Source organism: Lichenostomus cassidix, chromosome 5 (genome assembly GCF_008360975.1).
Source record: "Lichenostomus cassidix isolate B80296 chromosome 5, HeHo_3.0, whole genome shotgun sequence".
In the NCBI taxonomy this organism is placed as follows: domain Eukaryota; kingdom Metazoa; phylum Chordata; class Aves; order Passeriformes; family Meliphagidae; genus Lichenostomus; species Lichenostomus cassidix.
This window is the reverse complement of record NC_139486.1, coordinates 37,345,561-37,366,684: the sequence shown is the minus strand read 5'-3', so window position 1 is coordinate 37,366,684 and position 21,124 is coordinate 37,345,561. Positions and strand designations below refer to the sequence as shown.

General features: G+C 38.7%; 1 protein-coding gene across 1 annotated transcript in view; it reads left to right on the top strand.

The window, feature by feature from the left end:
• Positions 1-10,578, top strand: part of RTF1 (RTF1 homolog, Paf1/RNA polymerase II complex component) — a 30,205-nt gene extending 19,627 nt beyond the window's left edge. The window contains exons 9-18 of the mRNA XM_085062414.1: positions 667-749; positions 1,085-1,172; positions 1,254-1,361; positions 1,941-2,018; positions 3,349-3,470; positions 3,843-3,900; positions 4,468-4,545; positions 5,637-5,732; positions 6,025-6,136; positions 7,786-10,578. Coding sequence (XP_084918540.1) covers positions 667-749; positions 1,085-1,172; positions 1,254-1,361; positions 1,941-2,018; positions 3,349-3,470; positions 3,843-3,900; positions 4,468-4,545; positions 5,637-5,732; positions 6,025-6,136; positions 7,786-7,892 — 930 coding nt within the window. The 3' untranslated portion in view covers positions 7,893-10,578. The remainder of the gene's footprint in view (positions 1-666; positions 750-1,084; positions 1,173-1,253; positions 1,362-1,940; positions 2,019-3,348; positions 3,471-3,842; positions 3,901-4,467; positions 4,546-5,636; positions 5,733-6,024; positions 6,137-7,785) is intronic.
• Positions 10,579-21,124: the final 10,546 nt, after the last annotated feature.

The following is a 21,124-nucleotide window of genomic DNA, read 5'->3' as shown; positions in this document are numbered from 1 at the left end:
GCCTGTTCTTCTGGCTTTGGCTCTTGTCTCTTCATTTGTATTGCAGACTAGAGTTCCAGACTCTGCTTAGACCAAGTAAGGATGGGTAACATTTACTCCTTATTTCTGGGACTGTTCCCAAGTTATTGTGTGGTCTTGATTGTTTTTTTTTACAAAGTTTGTAGTACACCAGTGTGCCTTCAGAAGAGAATGTGATTGAGAACACAGTTTTGTTTTTCTGTTTCATTGCTGTAAACATAGGATACAATAATATTCTTTAAAATTGCAGTAAAAAGGCCCCCAGAACGGCTGTGTTTAGTATGTGAGCTGCATTAGTGTATTTCATTTGGAACATACGTTAACCCAAACCAACATTATTTGAGAAGGAAATAGGAAAAGTAGGAGAGTGTACACTATTTAGTCAGGAAGGCAGAGCTGAGAAAATACAAAAACTGCATCAGGCATTCAGATGGTATAATTTATTAACTCAAAAATTATGTATGGAGCAACTAATTCAGTATCTGATAGTGTACACTGAAGAGCCGTGCTTTCCTTGATCTGGTTAGAATTGTTAGTTAGATTAACATTTTTTATCTCTAGTGAAAAAGCTTGAATATGTCAGATATATTCCAGGAACATAAAAAAAAACGCTCTTGCATCCATCTTGGTTTTTTTTCTGTGATACAGGTTGCTGAAATAACTGGTGTTGTAGAGACTGCAAAAGTTTACCAGCTTGGTGGCACACGGACAAACAAAGGACTACAGTTGAGGTAAGATACTAAAGTAATCTTCTTGAGTTCATAAATCACTGTCCCTTTCATAGCAAACAATGTTTTGTGTGGAGTTTGGAGGTGAGAACTGAAAAGTAGAATGAACCTTGTCATACTACTTACTGCTAGAACGTTGGGTTGGGTTTGTTATTTCTTTTTCTCCTTGTGCACAATGGAAATTATAAAATACCCCGAAAATTTCATGCAGGGAGTTACAATTGTGTTGGCATATGGTTGTCTAGTTTTGATTTTCTTTAATCAATTTACATATGTGGGTCCAATGTCACCACTTTGCACCATCAGAAGGGGGATGTTGTTACACTTTCTTCTTGCAGGCATGGCAGTGATTCACGTGTGTTTCGCTTGGAGTTTGTCTCAAATCAGGAATTTACTGAAAGTGAATTTATGAAGTGGAAGGAAGCAGTAAGTTTGCCACACTTTAGTTTCTTAACAGCCTTCTGCCAACCATACTTTAAGTGGAAAGTAACTCTGTCTTGTGTTTAGATGTTCTCTGCTGGGATGCAGCTACCCACACTAGATGAGATAAACAAGAAGGAAGTGTCCATCAAAGAAGCCCTCAACTACAAGTTTAATGATCAGGACATTGAAGAGGTAAATGGTGCACTGTAGTGAAGTTGTGTCAGTGCTTAAAAGTGACAGCAACTCAGGCAGTAGAGCACTAGCGATTACAAAGCAAAATGATCATGGTCTTTGCTTTCAAAGAAGGAAATAAGGCTCAAAATGAAGTTTCATAACTGGATAGAATATCTTGGTGTTCCTGCTGTTCGATGTTCACCCCTGCTTTTCTTCGTCAGTTGTGCCCTATTAACTCCTCTTCAACTTGTGTTGCGGAGCTCTGGACTCCTGAGTATGGCAACTTAGTTCTCAAGTTCTGAAAAATTAACAGCATCATGGTAGTTGCATTTATCACAGTTTTTGCCGTTTAATACTTGCTTGATACTGACCAAAGGTGATTATCATTAGGTTTTTGTAGGTCCTAAGTGTGGAGAATGGAGCTATAACACGTTACCAAAGACACAAACTAAAAAACAAAACCATCAGAGCATATATAAAATTCTGTGGCAATAAATACATTTCTTATGTGCTACTGACCTGTTGCTTCTCATGTCCAAGTATTGAAATAGAGATTTCAGATTTGCATATTCTTGCTGTTTTCTCTGCATCTTACAGATTGTGAAAGAGAAGGAAAGGTTCAGAAAAGCACCTCCAAATTATGCCATGAAGAAAACTCAGCTATTAAAGGAGAAGGTGAGAGATGAGATGATGCCTGCAAGCTTAATGCAGTCTGATTTTGAAGAACTGAAGCTCTTCTGGATTTTGGTAGCAGTCAGCAGTAAGCTTGACTTTACTGTGCAGCTGGAAGTGGCTCTCAAGGTTCACTCAGTTGGAGTCAGAACCCAGTTAGAGCTATTCCACTCTTCTTTTTTAGGAGCAAATCCCAACAATTATAGCTGTCTCTTTTTGTGTCCTTTAAACAAGGTCTTAAGCTGGTTTGCCTCAGGAACTTTTCCTTTTTCCTTTTTTCTTAGTTTTTTCTTTTTGGGTCGTTTTTGTTGTTTTGGTTGGTTGGTTTGGTTTTTGTTGTTGTTTTTGTTAGGTGGGTTTGTTTGGGTTTGTTTGGGTTTGGGGGTTTTTTTGCTAGTGTGTTTGTTTGTTATATTTTGTTTGTTTTTAGAGTACCTTGTAATAATGTTTGAAAGTTGATTTCCTATTCTTAAGATAGGAAAAATAGAAATTGTGTTACATTATTTTTTACTCAGGGGTAGCTGAATTGTCACTTTGTGGCTGGTAATTTATATTAAAAAAAAAAAAAGGGGGGGCCGAAAGATTTATTTGCCATGAACTCTTTTTACCTGTAGTCCTTCTGGAACAAGTAGACCTAACAGTGCATAGAAGCCAAAGCCAAGCAGTGAAGGAAAAAAGCAGTCTTAAGTATCTCTGAAGATAACAAGTTTTGGGTTTATTCATGCAGTTCTTTATTGAGATATTCATGCTTCATATACAGTAAAAACCAAGCGTTTGTATTAATATTAATAATATTAACATTAATATTAATATTAATATACATTCCTTGGCTTAACTGTATTTTTTTGGTCACCATTTTACTTTGTGTAAATTATGTAAATTACTTGGTTCCCATAGCAGTGGGGGTGCAGTTGCTTTCTGTTGTCACCAGGTGGCACAATAAGCTGCTGTGGTGCCTTAGGGGACTTTCGGCTCCTGAAATAAATAGCAACTGGCAGTTGTGGAAATAATTCTTTTCCTGATCTGCTAAATGGGGATGTCAGATTTTAATAAAACTTGTAACTTAAGTAATTTAATTGACCTGTCGTCCTCATTCTGGGACTGGTGTTCCTACATCTTCCTAAGTTAAGGGATTTCAGAAGTTTTCAGAGTTATTCAGAGTAAGAAATCCAGTTTTGCCTTGAGCTGTAAGGAGCGGGTAGCTCTTTGTTGTACTTCTACCATGCAGAGAAAAGCATTTACAACTGAGTATGGTTAGCATGGGTATGTCCCTTGTCTCTCTGACTAATTCTGGGTAGAGAGTAGTGCCTAATGAGTTACTGTTTGGTTGAAGGCTATGGCTGAGGACTTGGGGGACCAAGATAAAGCCAAGCAGATTCAAGATCAGCTTAATGAACTTGAAGAGAGAGCAGAGGCCCTGGATCGTCAACGAACAAAAAATATTTCTGCAATCAGGTAAGAAGCAGATATTGAGAATTTTCTTTCTTAAATAGTGTCAAACAATATTTAGAAACGAGAAACTAATGCATTAACAAATTAACTGCAGGATTTTGTTTCTTTTTACCTGTACAGTGTGTTAACGTGTATTGTAATGGCTCTGTTAGTGCTTGTCTTATCTTTACTTCCTTGTATCTGTCATTCAGTTAAAACTGTCAAAAATATAAACTGTCTTCTATATACCCCAGCTGGTAGTTGTGTCGCAATGAGAGTAATTTGTGGTCTGGATGAAGCTGCGAGAATGCTGTCAGGTGTTTTGTTGTGAAGGGATTGATAAATGACAGTCACTTTCTTTTTCTTTCCCCCACCCTCCTTTTTTCCATTCTGCAGTTACATCAACCAGAGAAATAGAGAGTGGAATATCGTTGAGTCTGAGAAGGCTCTTGTGGTAAGTAGTGCTGAATTCATACTTTTGTATAAGTAGAGGTGAAATGATGCAAAGAGGGATAATTGCATGGCAAAGTTACTAATTTTTTTAATGATCTGTTAAATCTTTCATATAGGCAAATGACATGATTTTAAAGCACATTTCTTTATACTTTTGCTCAATTATCAGCAGATTAGTGGCTGTAATAGTGACTTAATGCATTTTACGTGGGAAAGAAATCAAAAAGTAGACTTCAAATAATAAAACAGGAAGGAGATATTCAGTTCTCTGTCATTATGCTTTTATGAAGGAAGAGTTAAGCTTGTTAACAAATGCTTAAGCATTAACTATCATGAGAGTTGTGTGCCTATTTTCTATTGTTGTATGCAATAAAAACAGTTTTGTCCTGTGAAGCATAGGACAATGGGTGTGTTAAAACCTTTCTAATCTGTAATGTTGTTGCTAGTTTTCCTCTGATCTCGGTATTGTATGTTGCTGATCAGTGCTTGCATGGATGGGGGGCTGGGGGAAGATTTACAAGAGTGCAAGTAGCAAACTCTACAAAACCATGTGCTATTTTTTCTCCAGGCTGAAAGTCACAGCATGAAAAACCAACAAATGGACCCCTTTACTAGGCGGCAGTGCAAGCCCACGATAGTGTCTAATGTGAGTGTAATACTAAAGTTCAGTTGAGGCAATTTGGTGTAAAACAGAAATCAGTGTAATGCAGAGAGTAGGAACAAAAATCCCCAACTGTGCCATATGCTATTAATGCCCTGGATGCTAGTATGAAGTACAGCTGACTGAGATCCTGATCTCTTTTTTTTTTTTTTTTTTAATGCAAAGTGTTAAGGACATAAGTGATGTGGGTATGTACTGCAAAAGCAGCCGTGATTGAGACTTCCGTAGTGAGTTCGTCTATGTAGAATTACTCAGATTTAGTTAGCTCTGGGAAGACAGTTTGCTTTAGGTGTGAGTTTCACTTCTAATTAGCTGAAAGTTCCCTGAAAGATCAGTGAAAGGTGAGAGGAGAACAAATATTTTGGGCCTGTGGTGTATGAAGTAGTCCAACACAAACTTCCCATGTGATGCTGTGGCAAAACCTGCTACCACAGTCTCTACATATATATATAACTGATGAATAGCAAGGCGATCAGCTCCTACTTCTAAGCAGTCTGGCCTTGTTGAGGTTTGTTCTGGAATGGTATGTGGTTCTAATGTAGGTACTTAAAAAAACAACTGCCCAGGTTGGCTCTTGTCGTTCTTCACAAACCAGCAAGGAAATAAAAGAGAAATTCTATTGCAGAAATAAATATTTCTGAAATACTTTTCTATGAGAAAAGAATTGTAACTGAGTAGTTTTATTTTACTAGACAACTATTAGGTAATGAAAATAGTCTTCTAAAGATTTCTCTAGTAGAGTGTTTCAGTCAAAACTTTAAGCTAAAAGCAAATACATATTGCAGTAGCATTAAGAGTAGTCACAGGAACAAACCATATAATCAGGAAATGTATTTCTATTTTTTTTCAAATAAAAACTTTCTGAAGAATCATTTTTAGTTTGTTACTGTCAGATACTGTCAGGATGAGTTCAGTTGTCTCTTGAGATTCTGAAAGTTGGGTGAACTGATATACAATCTCTTATGGTTTTAGATTCATGAATGTGAACACTTTTAACAAAATGTAGTTATAGTTTTTGCCAGTTTAAATGCAGTAATTTTTAGTTTTTACTCTTCCTTAATATTTTGCCTTTGCAGTCCAGAGATCCTGCTGTCCAAGCTGCCATCCTTGCCCAGCTAAATGCAAAATATGGATCTGGTGTATTACCAGATGCTCCAAAGGACATGAGTAAGGCAAGTTTCCATTTTGGTCTCTCTTATGTTCCTCACACTGTCACCCTTTTGCTCTGTGAAGCTTGTGACTAATAGCAGGTGTGCATGCTTCAGTTCTACAAAAGGGTATCCTGTAGAGCATTGTCATAGAAAAGCAATAGCTTCCTGTTTCTTGGGAAAGGAAATTTGAGTTGCTCCAGCAGTATTAAAGCTACACTAAGTATGTGTATGGCAGAAGAGGGGAAGAAACATTTTTATCTCTGTTTATATGGCTAGATAAGGTTTGGAGACTAACCTGTAGTTTTCATTTCAGGGTCAGGGAAAAGATAAAGATGTGAACTCTAAATCAGCCAGTGACCTCTCAGAAGATCTTTTCAAAGTGCATGACTTTGATGTAAAGATTGATCTTCAGGTTCCTAGTTCAGGTAGGTGTTTCATCTGAATTTGGGGATGTGATAGTCCAGCCTATTTTGGTAGAACTTACTTCTAAAAGAATAATTGTTTCAAAGTTATTGGTGGGCTTTTGAAAATGGGAGCAAGGCCTCTGTTTACCATGTTGGCAAGTATCTTGAGCTGAGGAGGAGGGATGTGTGATAATGACATCCATGGAAAAAACAAGAACAACTGTATTGTGTTAGACTAAAAGCCTGTATATCCCCATATTGCTGCTTTAAAAGCCTAGGGAGAGAAGGAGATGAGTGTTTTTTTTATACACTCTTCCAGTCTGTATTATCTATGACTTGCATAATCTTTGGGGAAAAGATAGGTGTTGTGTTTAATAAGTCTTAGCAGCCACCTTGATGCTTACTTTGTTAATTTGTCTAATAATTTTTGACAACAGATAGGCTGTGTGTCTGTGCTGTTCTGTTCTGTCATCTGTTCACCTGCTGTGGGGATAAAGTATTTTTACTTTATTTTGAATCTGCTGCTTTACCAAATTGCTGTTCCCTAACTTAGGTATTGCAGATGGTATTGAAGCCAAATTTTAGGGGAATGAAAACACTGGCCAGTGAATGAAGATGATAGACATAAACTTGCTGGCTCTTACTCTTTGTTACCTTGACTTTGACAGCATGAGATGTGCGGCAAGAACAGTTTAGTATCATAGAATCATTTTGATTGAAAAAGACCCCTAAGATCATCAATTCCAACCATTAACCCAAAACTGCCAAGTCCACCACTGAACCAGGTCCCCATATGCCACATCCACATGTCTTTTAAATACCCGAAGGATGGTGACTCAGCCACTTCCCTGGGCAGCTTGTTCCAATGCTCAATAGCCCTCTTGAAGAAATTTTTCCTAATATCCAATCTAAACTTCCCTAATGCAACTTGATGCTATTTTCTTCTGTCCTATCAAGTTGTTTCACAGTGGAGGGAAGGCATGGGAGGAGTATACCAGTGCAATTTGACATACAAGGTTTATTATTTTTTGCATTACTTGAAGGATTAGATCTGCAGTTTCTTGGAGGACAGTCATTTAGGAAGTACTGTAAGAAAGCACAAAGGCAAACCTTGTCAAGAAGTGAGAGCAGGAGTAGTTATCTTTCCAAACTAGGTCAAGATTGAAACTCTGGATGTAAAACTACAGAATGAGGTAGGAGGGCAAGAACAAGAGAATTCCTGAAACAGCTAGTGAGAATTATGAACTTGAGAGTTAGCAAGCAGATGAGGGTTAGGCACTGAAGGACACTGAAGAGAGAAGGATGAGAGACACAGTTTTCATTAGACAGAATACTGTTTTGTCATCTTACTTTGTGCAGTCTCCTTTCTTAACAGGAGAATCTGGAGACTGGTAAAAATGTGTGTTGTAGATATGGATAGAATGTTTGGCTTTTTCTGGTTCCTGTCTGTCTCTGAATTAACAGATGGATTAACACACAGAGTCAAAGTTGCATGTGCTGCATCTACGAACATAAATTCCCTGATACTGCCTGTATTATTAACTGAAGTTCTAACCTGATGTATACTAGAGAAGCCAAACATAATTTTGTGGTGAAGTTGTCAGCAAAAACATGTAAAAATCTGTTGTTTTCCTGTAGTGTGGTCCTTACTCTTTTCTTATCCCCAACAGAATCTAAGGCACTGGCCATCACCTCCAAGGCTCCTCCAGCAAAAGATGGTGCCCCTCGACGATCATTGAACTTGGAGGACTACAAAAAGAGACGGGGGCTTATTTGAGCATGCCCACTCTGCTGCTTCTGATCCTGCATGCTCCATGATGATGTCCTACTTTTTCTTCCTCCCTTTTCAGTTCTCCCTTCTGGGTTGGAGCAGCAATGGAGCTGGGAAGAGACTCTTTAAAACTGCCAGTCATCTGTAACATAAACCATTCAACTATTTACTGTATAGACCTCCCTTCTTGCCCTTTCCTCTGCTCCCCTCACAAATGTGGATCTGTGCTATTTGGGGTTTTCCCATTTCTTTTAGTTTGAGTTTTGTTTTTATTTTGTTGATGCAGCTCGTTGGTCCACTCTGTGTTCAGTATTAGCCTGAGGTCTGGATTTCCATAGGAATCTCTTGGCAGTCGCAGAATCAGCACTTGGTGATCTCCCCTTACATACCACCACAGGCACAGTGAATAAGCGTTGGCGCAAGACCTTTGTGGCCAGAAGGTCATCTGCACTTTCTCCCTCTTCTTCTTCCTCCTTCATCCTAGCTTTGGAGAAGGGAATCTTCAAAAACTGGCCTAGGTTCAAAGTGTAAATTTTTTTGGGAGGGTTGTGTGACTTTTTTTCAGGTGTTTTTTATCATTTTTAAGCTGCAGTACTATTTGTATCCGTCTGTCACAGTTCTTTACGGCTGTTTTGAATTTCTACCAGCTGTACTTGAGCATCTGAAATTGCAAGAAAGAAACTCATTAAATGTGATTCTTCTTACTAAAACGGCTTGGCTGATATAGCTGTTTAACTTCATGTTCCCTTTTTTAATTACACTTAACTGATGAGAAAGAGGTACACAGCTCTTAATGTGGGACTTGTCATCTGTAGCACATCCAGACTCTCCAACTGTAACTGGGTGAAGTAGCTTTTTGTGGGATGATCCTGGGGAGCTCATTGGTTGGGCTTTAATTTTTTCTCCAAGCTTTCAATATTACATATTTGTGAAGTCATCATGTCTTCACTGGGCTCCAGCTCACTTTGTTTCTTGCTTTCTGAACCATTTAAATGGGGCTTCTATCAAGAAAGAAAAATAAAAACAGTTAAAAATCACATTCTGTGGAAGGGGAAGGACATAATAGAAAGGTCAGTGGGTAATATGAGAGGTAGCTGATGGACATTTTTCGTATATAAACTGGTACAAGTGGAGTGCAACATGAGCACAAGAATTGTATGGCTTTATGGAATATTTGACTGGACACAAATCGACAGCTAAATTATCACTCAGGTGTAAAAAACTAAAAAAAAAAAAATCAAATGTAAATATAAGTGACATTTAACAAAGAAATTTTCCAAACAAGATACAACTGAATATATGAAACTAAGAGCTAAATTAAAAGAGAATTAGAAGTCTAAAAGGTTAGAGGCCCTCGTTCAGGTAAGCGTGCAAGCACGTGTGTGTTCCTACTCAGGCAGTACATCTATAACAACTTAAGCACTGAACTGGATAGGAATGTTTCTGGGGGACCCTAAAGAGGGAAAATGCTGATGCTCTTCTTGTGTCAGAGCATTACTGTTTTTCTGAAATCATGCACTGGTTACATTTGAACCCGTGTTTGACACTTTCTTGTTGGATTCTTAATGAAACTTTAATCTAGTTCTTAACTAACTTTCTCTTCCTTTTTTTTAACAGTAGCTTTAAAGAAACATCATGTAATTGTGTGCAGATTGATCCTGCAAACCATGTATAAAGAGAAAATCAACGTATGAAGCCTACCATGTAAACAAATAATTAGAAATATTTAAATACTTATTTACTGAATAGTCCATAGTTCTAGGACACATGGATTATTCTGTAAATACGTAATCATAGACTACTTTATTTGATGGCCTATTTTAGCAGCTTCTCTGGAGTTGCAGTAGGCTCTCATGTATACATACTTATAACTTTTTAAGATTGGATTTATGGGATCTACCATCATAACTTCATAAGAAACATTGTGATTCACTGTGTAGATATGCATTTGATATGATTTGGTTTTTTCAACAGCTAAATTGATGTTAAAGATTTGTAATAAAAAAATTAAACTTACTTTATAATAGACAGTCTTCAAAATCATGATTCTCTAATGGTTTGCAGAAATAATTGCCAAACCAGACAATTCAGCAACTGATTTTTTCCACAGAAATGCCTCAGAGCTCTGAGATGCAGTGACAAGTGGTCTCTGAAGGTAAACTTAATTCAAATACAGTGTTTTTAATATGCTTGGCCTTGATGTATTGGTTCTAGTTAACTTCTACTTTTGGTAACACAAGACTATCTGTAATACAACCGAAATGTGGATGAGACCCATACAGTGTTGCAAGTAACTTTTAGTAGAGAAACAGAGGAGATGCAGCAAGTTTAGGATGCAAATCTTAATGATGGACTATGTGCTAGCTATCTGCAACTATGAAACTGCCACTTACCCTCTCAAAGTCTCTGGGCTTTGCTGAAATATTGTTTTTAAGAGAAGGCAACCGTCAGTAAATTATCATGCAAACCTCTTATATTGAGAATAATACATGAAGAAAGTACTCTTGAATAGTTACATAATTGTATGAAAGCTGTAATCTTTTTTCCTTTAAGTGCATGTGAAGGTGAGTGACTACACCTCCCACTTGTTAGAGTGGGAGAGATTTGTTTACTTTGTTTCATTGGTGTCCTAGCATAGTTCATCACAATTGTACAGACTTATATAAATAAACTTGGTTTGTTGGTTTAATAAGGTTGATTGTTTATCCCTTGTTCTGAGGTGCTAAGGGTTTCCTGTCTGGATTTTGGTTTTTTAGAAACTGACACTTCTTTTATCAGTCTATACTATTAAATTTAATACTAATATTGTGAAATAATTAATGAAAGTAAGCCCCCTTGTTTTGCAGGAGCAGCTGTTGACTCCTGGATCACTCTCTAACATCTGGAGTTGGTCCTTATCACTAGAATCAAATGTAGCCTCTTGGAAGGTCAGTTTACTTGCACCTCTGCTGCATCTCACTTAAAACACAGACTTTGCTTATCTTGTAGAAATCCAGACTACTTTTGTAAGAAAAAATGCTAAAGCATATAGCTGAACTTAAAGAAGCTACTGAGTAGGGTGAAGCAAGACTCCTCAGGGGGTGTTCAGTGTGAGGATGAGACACACCAGGCATAACTTGAAACAGGGTGAGTTCTGGCAAAAGATGTAAGATTTAAAAGAATTTACCCTTAGGAAAATTAAACAGTGCACTAGGTTGCCCTGAGAGATTTTTCTGTCTTTATTTTGTAGGTTTTCAAGAGAATGGTAGATTAAGCCACAAGAAGCATTATCCAGCCTTGTAGTTTAGCCAGGTTTGAAAAGGAGAGTGGACTGGTGATCACCCCGAGATCCTTTCTGATGTGAATTATCCTATGATTCTATAAGTAATTTCATACTGCTTTCTCCAATTTTGTTTGCCCTGCAAGAACTGCTCTCTCCTCATCCCCTTTTTGACATGCAGGCTAATGCAGCACACAGAATTTGTCTTACAGACATGGCATCTTGCAATGAGCAGGGCAGCATTTCCCAACACACATGTTCTTTCTGAGACTTCCTAGTTGTGAATGCCTAGAGGGTTCCTGCTAGGGCTGTCTGAACCAAAATTGTCCCTAGAGATTACCCACTGAGCAGCCTGGAAGACTTGACCTGTTGGAAGTTCGAGTCAAGAGCTGTAGCTGAGATTTGCTTAGCAAAGTGTTCCTTTGCTGTATTTGTGAGTTGTAAATTTGATACTCAAGCTACTGATACATATGCAGTCTTACTTTCAGCACAGTAGCTTAGTCTTTTAGAGAGAGATGCTTAAGTAGCTAAATAAAGAGGTGGTTTTTTTTTTAATCTGGAACTTGCTGGTTTTACCCTACCACCATCATCAATTTCTTCAGATTTTAGATCGCCTCTCACACACGGTGGTTGAAGGAATCTCATATAAGCAATTTCTTAAGTCTCATTGTGTGTGGAGTTATCTGGGTAAAAAAACCCGAACTAACAAAACCCAACCACAAACTTAAGTTTCTGCTTTGTCAGTTGGACTATGGGGCTAGTAAACATGGATAGTTGTGGTGGTAATATCCTAAACTTTTACAGCTCTTTGGAAAGCCAGCTATTCGGTACTCCCTTGGGGTTCTTCATGCCTTGACATCTATGGACATGTTTAAGGCTCCTGTGGCCCCACTGTGTCAGGCCATAGCAGGCAGGTGTTACCCATGTAACTCCAGTCTTCGACTGTTTTTGTTTAGCATACTCCTTTCTATGGAGAAGCAGCAGTATCCAGCTTAGAGTATGAGCAGTTAGACAAGGTAAATTAAAGTAGGAACTTCCCAGAAATAGCTAATACTTTGCAATTACCTATCTGTAACAGAAGGCAGGGTGAGTACTTAGGGTGGTGTATCTGGCATTTTGTATTAGACTGCATGTAGAATACTGTATCTAATTTTGGGTTTCCCAGTTCAAGGCAGATTTCAGCCCCTTGGAACAAATTTAGTGAAAGGCCACCACGATGGTCATGGACTGGGGCTTATTCAGCTTCTTTCAAGAAGGTAATGCTGTAGCACTGTAATAGCATATTATAATAGCACATTACAGTTATTAGTAACAGGCCATAAGTTTAGTACTGAGCCTGCAAGGCTTTGGGACTGAGGCTTATCATACTTCCCTGTCTGGACTTTCTTTGGCCTGCCTGTATCTTTGGTTTACTTAGCTTTGCTATAACCATTTTTACTGGCCAGATGTCTGTGGCTACTTTCTTTTACTTCTGTTTGCCTTTAGGTGGTGAAACCATAGTTTTATATATGTAAGAAAAATTAGCAGTTATTTTATGTGTAATAAGATATTTATGACCAGAATAATAATGTGGAGAGAAATGCAGGCATGGTATATGACAGCAGGCCTTTAGAGTTGGAAACAAAAGATTTAGAATAGTGGAGTACAGATTAACGATGAGGCACATGTATGGGACTGGAGACCCCACAGTCCTGTAGTGGTGAGTGGTTGCTCACCAGCAGTCAAACATAAAGTTTTTGTTTGGGGCCAGGGAGGGGATTGGGGTGTTGCAATTTTGTTGTTGGTTTTGTGTAGGTTGGGGTTTTATTTGTTTTGTTGGTTTGGTTTTTTTTGGGGTTTTTTTTTTAATTCTTTATTTGGGGTGTGGGGGATTTTTTGTGTGGTTTGTTTTTTGGTTTTTGTGGTAGGTTTTTCTGGTTTTATTTTTGGTTGGTTGGTTAGTTTTTTGTTTGGCTTGATTTGGTTGTTTAAGGCAGAGCAAGAACTGGACAAAATTTTGTTCAGGAAATCACACGAGAAATCACAGGAAAGAAATCACATCTAACATATGTGAAGGGCATCATATATCATACATTTGGATCTGTAGACTAATAAGGAAATAAAAATACGTAAAAGCATAATAGCAAACCTAAAAAGAACCCCAAGTGGATCCTAGAGGGAGGAAGAAGAAAGCAGCATCGTATCCCTCCCAACAGAGGACTTCAGAGGCTGATAGCTTCATGTTACCCTTTCCAACAATCTGGAGATGTTGATTTTGAGATGCGGAGTTGCAGTAGAAGGGTGAAAATAACCCCTAAAAAGAAGAGAAACTCAGAAGCATGTGATACAATTTTCACTCTATTACTGCAACTTTTGTATAGAAGTACAGTAACTGCATTATTATTCTTTTTCTATAGTAATTGTATCTAGACTAATAGCTGTCCTTGAATTGGGTTATTTCCATATGCTAACAATAAATTCTTAGCTTTATATGCTAAGCATAGCATATATGTTATGCTTCCTCTTTGCTCATAAACAAGATTTTCAGTGTAACAAAAGAGGCAACTTCCAGAGGAGTTAATAACAGCCTTCCAGTGAATGTGGAAAGGTTGTCAGGAAAGTGGTCTGCTTTTTACAGTTATGGGTGCTGGGAGAATGAGAGACAATGGCCTAATTTGAAACTAGAAATTTTGATTAATGGTGGTGGAACCTCTCTGTGAGGACAGTGAACAGGCTGCCCCAAGAGTTTCTTTGGAGGTTTTCAGCTGGATAAAGCTGGAGCAATGTGGCCTTTGATCTGATCCTGCTGGGTGTAGGAGGCCAATCTTGGGGACCTCCTGAGGTCCCTTTCAATCCAAATTATACTATGGCTATTTACAGTAAATTCTAAGTGAAGCCTGAGCTTATGTTGCTGTAACTTGTCTGTTCCATAGTGAAGCTGCTTTAAGAACGCTGATGGGGTTACCTAGGTTGCCAAACAGGACTTGGCTGTTTGCCAATCATGATTGATTTCTTTAAGGTCTGGCTTCTCTAAATACAGAGTCAACACATAAGTTTCTTAATTTTTGTCTTTTAATTGAATGTAAAATGTAGTAAAGAGCAGTTCTGTTACTGTGGAGCACTGCCAGTGTGGGCAGTGACTCACTCCTTGGGAAAAACCTGGAATTTAACAACTATCTCTTCCTAAATTCTGTGTGCTGCATTCCAGTAGTCTGTGGGTGGTTAAGTGTATTTTCTATAGAGTAAATAATTTACTTGAGTGTGATTGGGTTGGGTAGAACAAATTTGGGGATAGAATGTATTCTGTATCATTAACTTTGCACTCTGTCTTCAGTACTGAAATATGAGAATAATGATTTGAAGTGAGAAAGGATTGTTTTCCTAAGTGCTGGCACTCAACGTCAAAAAGTGAGCTGGATACTTTAAGAGACTCAATACCCTTAAGCCATATGAAGCAAGGGAGTATATTAAGAATGATAGTTATGGAGGGGTGTACTTTGAGGGATTTTTTTATTTTTTTCATATCAAGGTTTTAAAAAAATTGATTGAATTTCATTTTTTTTTTGATCATGACAACAGCTGATGTCTTTCTAATGCCTGGAAGCTAGCTGCAGAGTCTATGCTCTGCTAAAACTCTTTATATGCCATTTTTGAGCTTCTGTCTTTCAACATATTTGTAATCACCTGGCAACGGAAGAAACATTGAGCCCCTAGGAGGGTGAGAAAAGAGTGGTCATAGCCTAGAAAAAGCTAGGAACCTCTGGTCCATGAGGGGGCATACTGTGCAAACTTAAAGACACATATGCTGCTTTCTGATGGCTAGCCTTCCACCTCTGCCAAATGTGGCACCAGATTTGAGTGAACCACACTGTTTTCACCCATGTTGCAGAAAACCATCATAGATTAAGTAACTTTCTGAAATTATTTTTAAGGAATTGTTAAGTTTTGAAATATGTCAGTTGGGAAATTAATGATTATTCATACAAATGCTTGCAAGCAACATCCCTGACTTAATTGAACATGCATAAATTATTGTGGATTCTGCACTGTCGCTGTTGAGCAGCTAGCAGAGTAAAGAACTCAGTTCTCAGTGGCGAGAAGGAAAGACCTTTATTGTTTTGATTTCATCATATATATAGAGTTTTCACAGGTCACCCAGATTGGTCAGTCAGAAACCTCCCCCTAGGCCTGATTGGCCAGGCCTGCACCGTCCAGATCTTGGGACACTGTTTTTAATAACATCCAAACTTTATTTATAAAACACAGAAAGAATTCTCATGGGAAAGACCTGCGCTAGCCACACTGCACAAGTTTAGTTTTAGTAAATGTATACAATTTTGCTACGTGAGAACTATGTTTTTTGAGTACTATTCTGGAGAAATTGCAGTAGGTCAGTGCAGAAACCTGTAACAGCAAAGGAGAAAGGGAAGAAAGCCCTTGGAGAAAAAAAACTTGCTGGAAGTCTCAGGCTGATGTCCTAAATCTCACATTAATATTCAAGTAAAAACTTTATATTTCCTCAGTCTTCCTGAGGTTTTTTTGTTATTAAATCTTTGACAGCTTGTTCTGCAGAAAATGCTAGTGTGGATAGGGTAATAAATTACACTGCAGATGAGTAACTTTGTCAACTTGTTAAAGACCTTGTTAGACAAGATTTGTAAATACAGCTTAGTGCTAAGTGAGCATTGGAATGGAAGCAAAGAATATAGGTTGCTTTCTGGCATGAGTATGTATGTACAAGGACCAAAAAGCTTCAAGTCTTTGGGGAGATTGAATTAATTTATGATTGAGTGGGTTGAAGGAAGGGCAGTTGAGTAGAACATTAGAGGCTGGGAGTGATCTACCTTTGTAAATGGCATAAACAAGATCACGATGCCTTGTTTCACTGTGCCTGCTTCAGGAAAGTCAAAGTACCTTTAGGGCAGGGAGTGGGATATTTCAACAGTTGTAAAATGTGCCACTAAATTAAAGAGATAAAATATTATCTGAAACTTGAGGTGACTGGGGCTTTGAGCTTTATGAAATGACTGTTCTTGAATAATTTGTTGGCTCTTCTTCAGGACTACAGGCAAATGTGCAATTGTCAGATACCCCACCTGGCACGCAAGAATATTTGCCTTGAGTGCAACAGTGTAAGAAGTGTCTACTTCATCCCTTTGTAATTCTTCCTGGTGGTATATCTGCCAACAGGTAACTTGCTTCCATTATTTTTCAAAGGGAAATTGCTGTGTAAACCTCAACTCCTGAAAGTAGCCATATGGCAATCAGTTTTTCTGCCGTTTGCTGGCAACAGTAGTGGAGAAGTCGGAGCTGATGTGTGGAAGCAGTTTGAACACTGGTGGCTTGGCAGCTGTTGTGTGGCTGTTTGCAGATAGGGCAGTTCTAGGGAAGCCAGTGCTGCCTACCTGAGGCAGGTATTTCTCATTCAAGAAACAGCTGACTTTTTGTACTGATTATTGGTATGGCAGTCAGAACAAAATTACTGCTCATATCCCACATGAGCTTTAGAAGGTTACTATGAAAAATTATAGCTTCTCCCAAGAATGGCACTAAAGCAGTGTTTTTTCTGCAGTTATCACAAGCACATGCTCAACACTCAATTTAATATTGTAGTCTTCCTTGACTTGGAGAAAAAACTGATCTACATGACTAGAAAAAGCAGATAATGTACAGCATAAATACTTAAAAGGAAAACACCAATTTTTTGCTTCATGTTTTGCTCTTGAAGACTTCCCAGTTGTCAAAAACTGAGAGTAGCTATTTTTCCTGTAATAAAGCTCTCCCTCTGGAAATATTATAAAGGACTGTGGAGACAAACTGGTTTTCCACCACTGAGGTAAAATTAAACATTTGAAATAAATGCTGCCTTCATCTGAGAAAGACTAGATGAATTTCAAACACAAGGCAGTTATTTTCAATTTTGAATCAGGGTGAGTTAATTATTAAATTGATTATTTGTTTTTATTTCCATTGCAAACTTCCGCAATATTTTCAAAAGAAATTATCAAAGACAGGAAGTTGGAAGTAGCAAAGTGTGATGGCCAAACCTGAGATGAAATGTAAGCTGAGTACCACTTTAGCATTTTATAAAATTCTCTTCTAGCTCGGCTCCTGGTAAAGGATTTGCTTTGAAGAGTTCTGCAATTTATCTTAGCAACCGAAGTCTGGAAGTGAGAATGAACTACCGTAACAGCATGGGGTACATGATCTTTAACAAAAGCCTTCACTTTATTCTAAAATCCCTTCACTGCTTAACAATTAGGAATTTTTAATTTTTCAGCATTAATATTACAGAATGTACTCCTGTGTTTCCTGTCACTGTGTTGCCTGTTTAAGCTAGCACAATCTGTTTACACCAGCTAGTGCTCTTCCAGAGGCAGATAAGAGTACAGAGTGGAGGGGGAAATATGTTTATAAATTGTATCTTGAAACACTTTAGGGTTGAATGCCCAGAAGCCTGAAGACATACAATGCCAAATATTATATTAGGGTCTCTTTAGCTAGTGCTACAGTAAAAGGGAAGACTCTGTGGGAGGCAGTGGGAGCTGGAGAGTCCTCATGAAGAGTATTTTCACTCACAGGTGACCTGAATTTCAAAGTCACTGGGCAGGATTGTTGCTGTGGTGAAAGCAACAATCCTGAAAGTGAAGGCAGAGCTCTTTGTGAACTGCTCCACACTGAAGTTTTGACTGCTGGGCAGAACCTGGGTAGTTCCTCAGGTCCTGCTCTCTTCAAAAGTTGATGCATAATGAGATCCACTGTAATCTACCGTAAAGTGACTCATCACTTGTGACAAGTTTGTTCATGCCTGGTTAATAGTAATAACCATTAGTTATTATTATAAAATTAGAAAGCATTTAAATTCTGAAGGATTATTGCTGCTTTGTTTTTTTCTGTTCCTGCTCATGAACTTCCACCTTGAATAAGTTTTTCATTTTGTCACACCTTGCATATTTATATGGTATATTAGTTCCATTTGCTGCAGTCTCTTTTCAAAGGGAATAATGATGCTAACTTACCCTTGGAGGTAGAAACTAAGTTGCATTCATTCCTATAAGATTTTTAGATAACCCATTTGCTGGGCTGTCTTTACATAAGTATGTCTCAGCTAACACTGTTCTTCAAAGTCCCAAGGTATTTTTGGCCTGACTTTTTGGGGATGGTAGCAGATGGCCACAGCAGAACAACAGATGTTTTTTCAGATGTTAAAATAGGGCTGAATTGAAGTGGGAGTTTGACAGAAATATGACAGATGTGATCTGAACCCCAGCCTTGAAAGGAGGGGCTGGCAGAGTGGGCTGTCACAGAGCGAGTGGTCCAGGCTGCATGAAAGTATTTCTAAATCTTGGTCTCAGCATGGCATTTCTCAAACACCAAAGATGCAATCCTGGGGCTGCAGGAGAGCTTTGCTGGAGAGCAAAGAGAATGTAAGGCTGGCCCGTTCAAACCTGGGAACTCTGCTTCTAAAGCAGGGCCTGGCTCTGCTTGTGGTCTCTTGGCTTGTCTTTCCAATTCCCTAAGCTCAGGGGAGCAGGGAGGTAAGGTTGCTCCAGAGTATGCAGAACAACTGCCACAGCTCAGCAGCATCTCATAAGCACCCTTCTCCAAATGCCTTCACTGGCTTTCTGCCACAAGTTTGTAACAGCACTGCTGTACTTGATTAGGTTTTGGAAAAAATGTATCTGTTGTTTACTATTGCCTTTGGTTTCTTTATAAAACAATATACATATTTATGCATAGTTCTATTCTTAACTTATTACCAAGACTGAAAATTAATCCTGTGGAAAAACAAATATGGTATTGTAGAAAGTCATACAGTCTTAGAAAGAACTGATTTGTCAAATTCAGGGAGGCGAAGGACTGTTCAGGCATGGCAGCGAGCTATGGTAACAATCCACTTGGGCAAGCACATTCAAAAATTATACTTTTTGCAAGTGGAGTCAGCCACAAGATTTGACAATTTCCTTTTAATGGATTAGTAGCCAGGCTGTTGTTACAATTCTAGGTGCTTTTTTAGCTCTAACATTGAACAAGCATAGCAAAAGGTGAGTTTCCTGAGGGGTTTCTCTTGGTGTGGAATGTGCAGTCTTTGGATACAAATGAAATTGTTTGGTTTGCTTGCCTGGTTGTGGAAGGACCTAGTGGCTCACTGGCTGAAGGGGCTGACATGGTGCTCCAGCTTACACCTGATAAATGTTTACATGCTCCTTTTTGTCTCATTTATCCCAGACTTTATCTTCAGACATGAACAAGGCTAAGAGAAAATGCCATTTGCTCAAATAAGGGGTACTTGCATTATAAAGAAAAAAGAGAAGAAGCACTTACTTGTAATGATAGAATGCTTCAGGTGAAATTTCTTGTTCTAGGCAATAGCAGGCCATGAGGCTACAGAGCTAACTTGCATCAGATGTGAACACTCCATTCAGTTTCCAAAAATTGAACAGAAACTCCTGAAGCTGGTAATCAGGCTGGAGAGATGAGGGTTTTGCAGAATAGTCTCTTTTTGGTCTTGAAGTTGATTTGGGATTCATTTAAAACAGCAGAAACAGACTCACAGAATATGCTAGGTTGGAAGGGACCCATGAGGATCATGAAGTCTGACTCCTGGCCCTGTACAGGACCATCCCTTGTGAGGATCTCTCTGAAAAAGTAAAGATTTCCTGCACAGGACAGATATACAACTATAACAAGATTTACTTTCTTACTTATTTGACCAGGCTGTAGAAGATTGATTTCTCTCTTTTCTGTCAGAGGACTAAAAGTTTCACAATAAAATTGTGTGGTGAGGGAGAAATATAGAAGGTTTTCTGACAGGTTCCCAAAAGTCGGTCTTATAAATCCTGCAAACCTGTCCAGTGGAGAAACAAAGATGCTGGGTGGGGAAGGGCTCCCACAAAAAGGCAGTTAGACTGTCAGAAGTTTTGCCAGGTAATATTTCGTTGGTTCTTTAGAGGGAGATGCAGCATTCCTCTTCTAGGTGGGGAAGGGCTTCCATTGGAGCTGCCAGGCTGAGTCTAATCAAATATCCCTTTGAGCCATTATCCTGTCTCAGACGACAGCCAGTGTGGGATGATTAGGACAACAACATAAGAAATAGGCCACAAAGAAAGTGTTCTTTGAGAACTTCCTAACATCTACAGCTCATGGACATCCTGAGTCAAAGGTTGTTTCAAAACTTACACTTGCTCGGTAACCATCAGCAGACCTAGCCTCTTGTGTTTTTTTCACAATCTCTTTTGGAAGCAAGGAAAGACTAACGTGGCAGCAAACACTACATTTTTTACAGCAAATGGAAATTGAGAGACATGGAGAGGAGTCTCTGATGGCCTTTGGATTCAAAATGTGCAGAGAAATTGTGTAGCGTGGGTGTGATTGTACACTTTAAAAATAGCTGACTTGTTGCTAAAGATCTTTGGATTTTCTTATGTGAAGCAATGAACAGGTGAAAAGGAGCTAAGAGAAAGAGTGGTGTGGAGGAAACAGTATGTTTGTGGTGAGCAGGTGTCAGTGACACTTCTCAAAGCTTCTGCTTTTTATTTGGAGCAAGACAACAAACTGCAACATGAGCAGTGCTAGGAGCAGAGCTCCTGCCCAACCATCACCCCTCTCAGCTAGCTCTCTCGCTGGCATGTGCTCCTTGCTGAGTTGTAAGCAGAACCAATACAGGAGTTTTGCTGGTGTGGATCAAAAAGCATCATTCCTCTGGCAGGTACATGTGTTCACAATCTCCTCTGCTGCCAAGATTCAGCTGGCTGAGCTGTGCTGTCCTGAGTACAGACTGGGAGAAATTGCTATTGTGCCTGTCAGATGCTGTCCTCATGACTTTGCCATCTTTCTTAATTTAATGACAAGATCACTCTGCCTGGGATTTGTCCTAAGGTCTTATTTGGTTGACAAGACTCTTTCTCTTTTGATCCCTTTCCTGGGATATACTTTTCTAATTACATCAAACATTGGCTATATGCCTACATTTTCAAGGCTCTCTGCTATTTATCTCCAC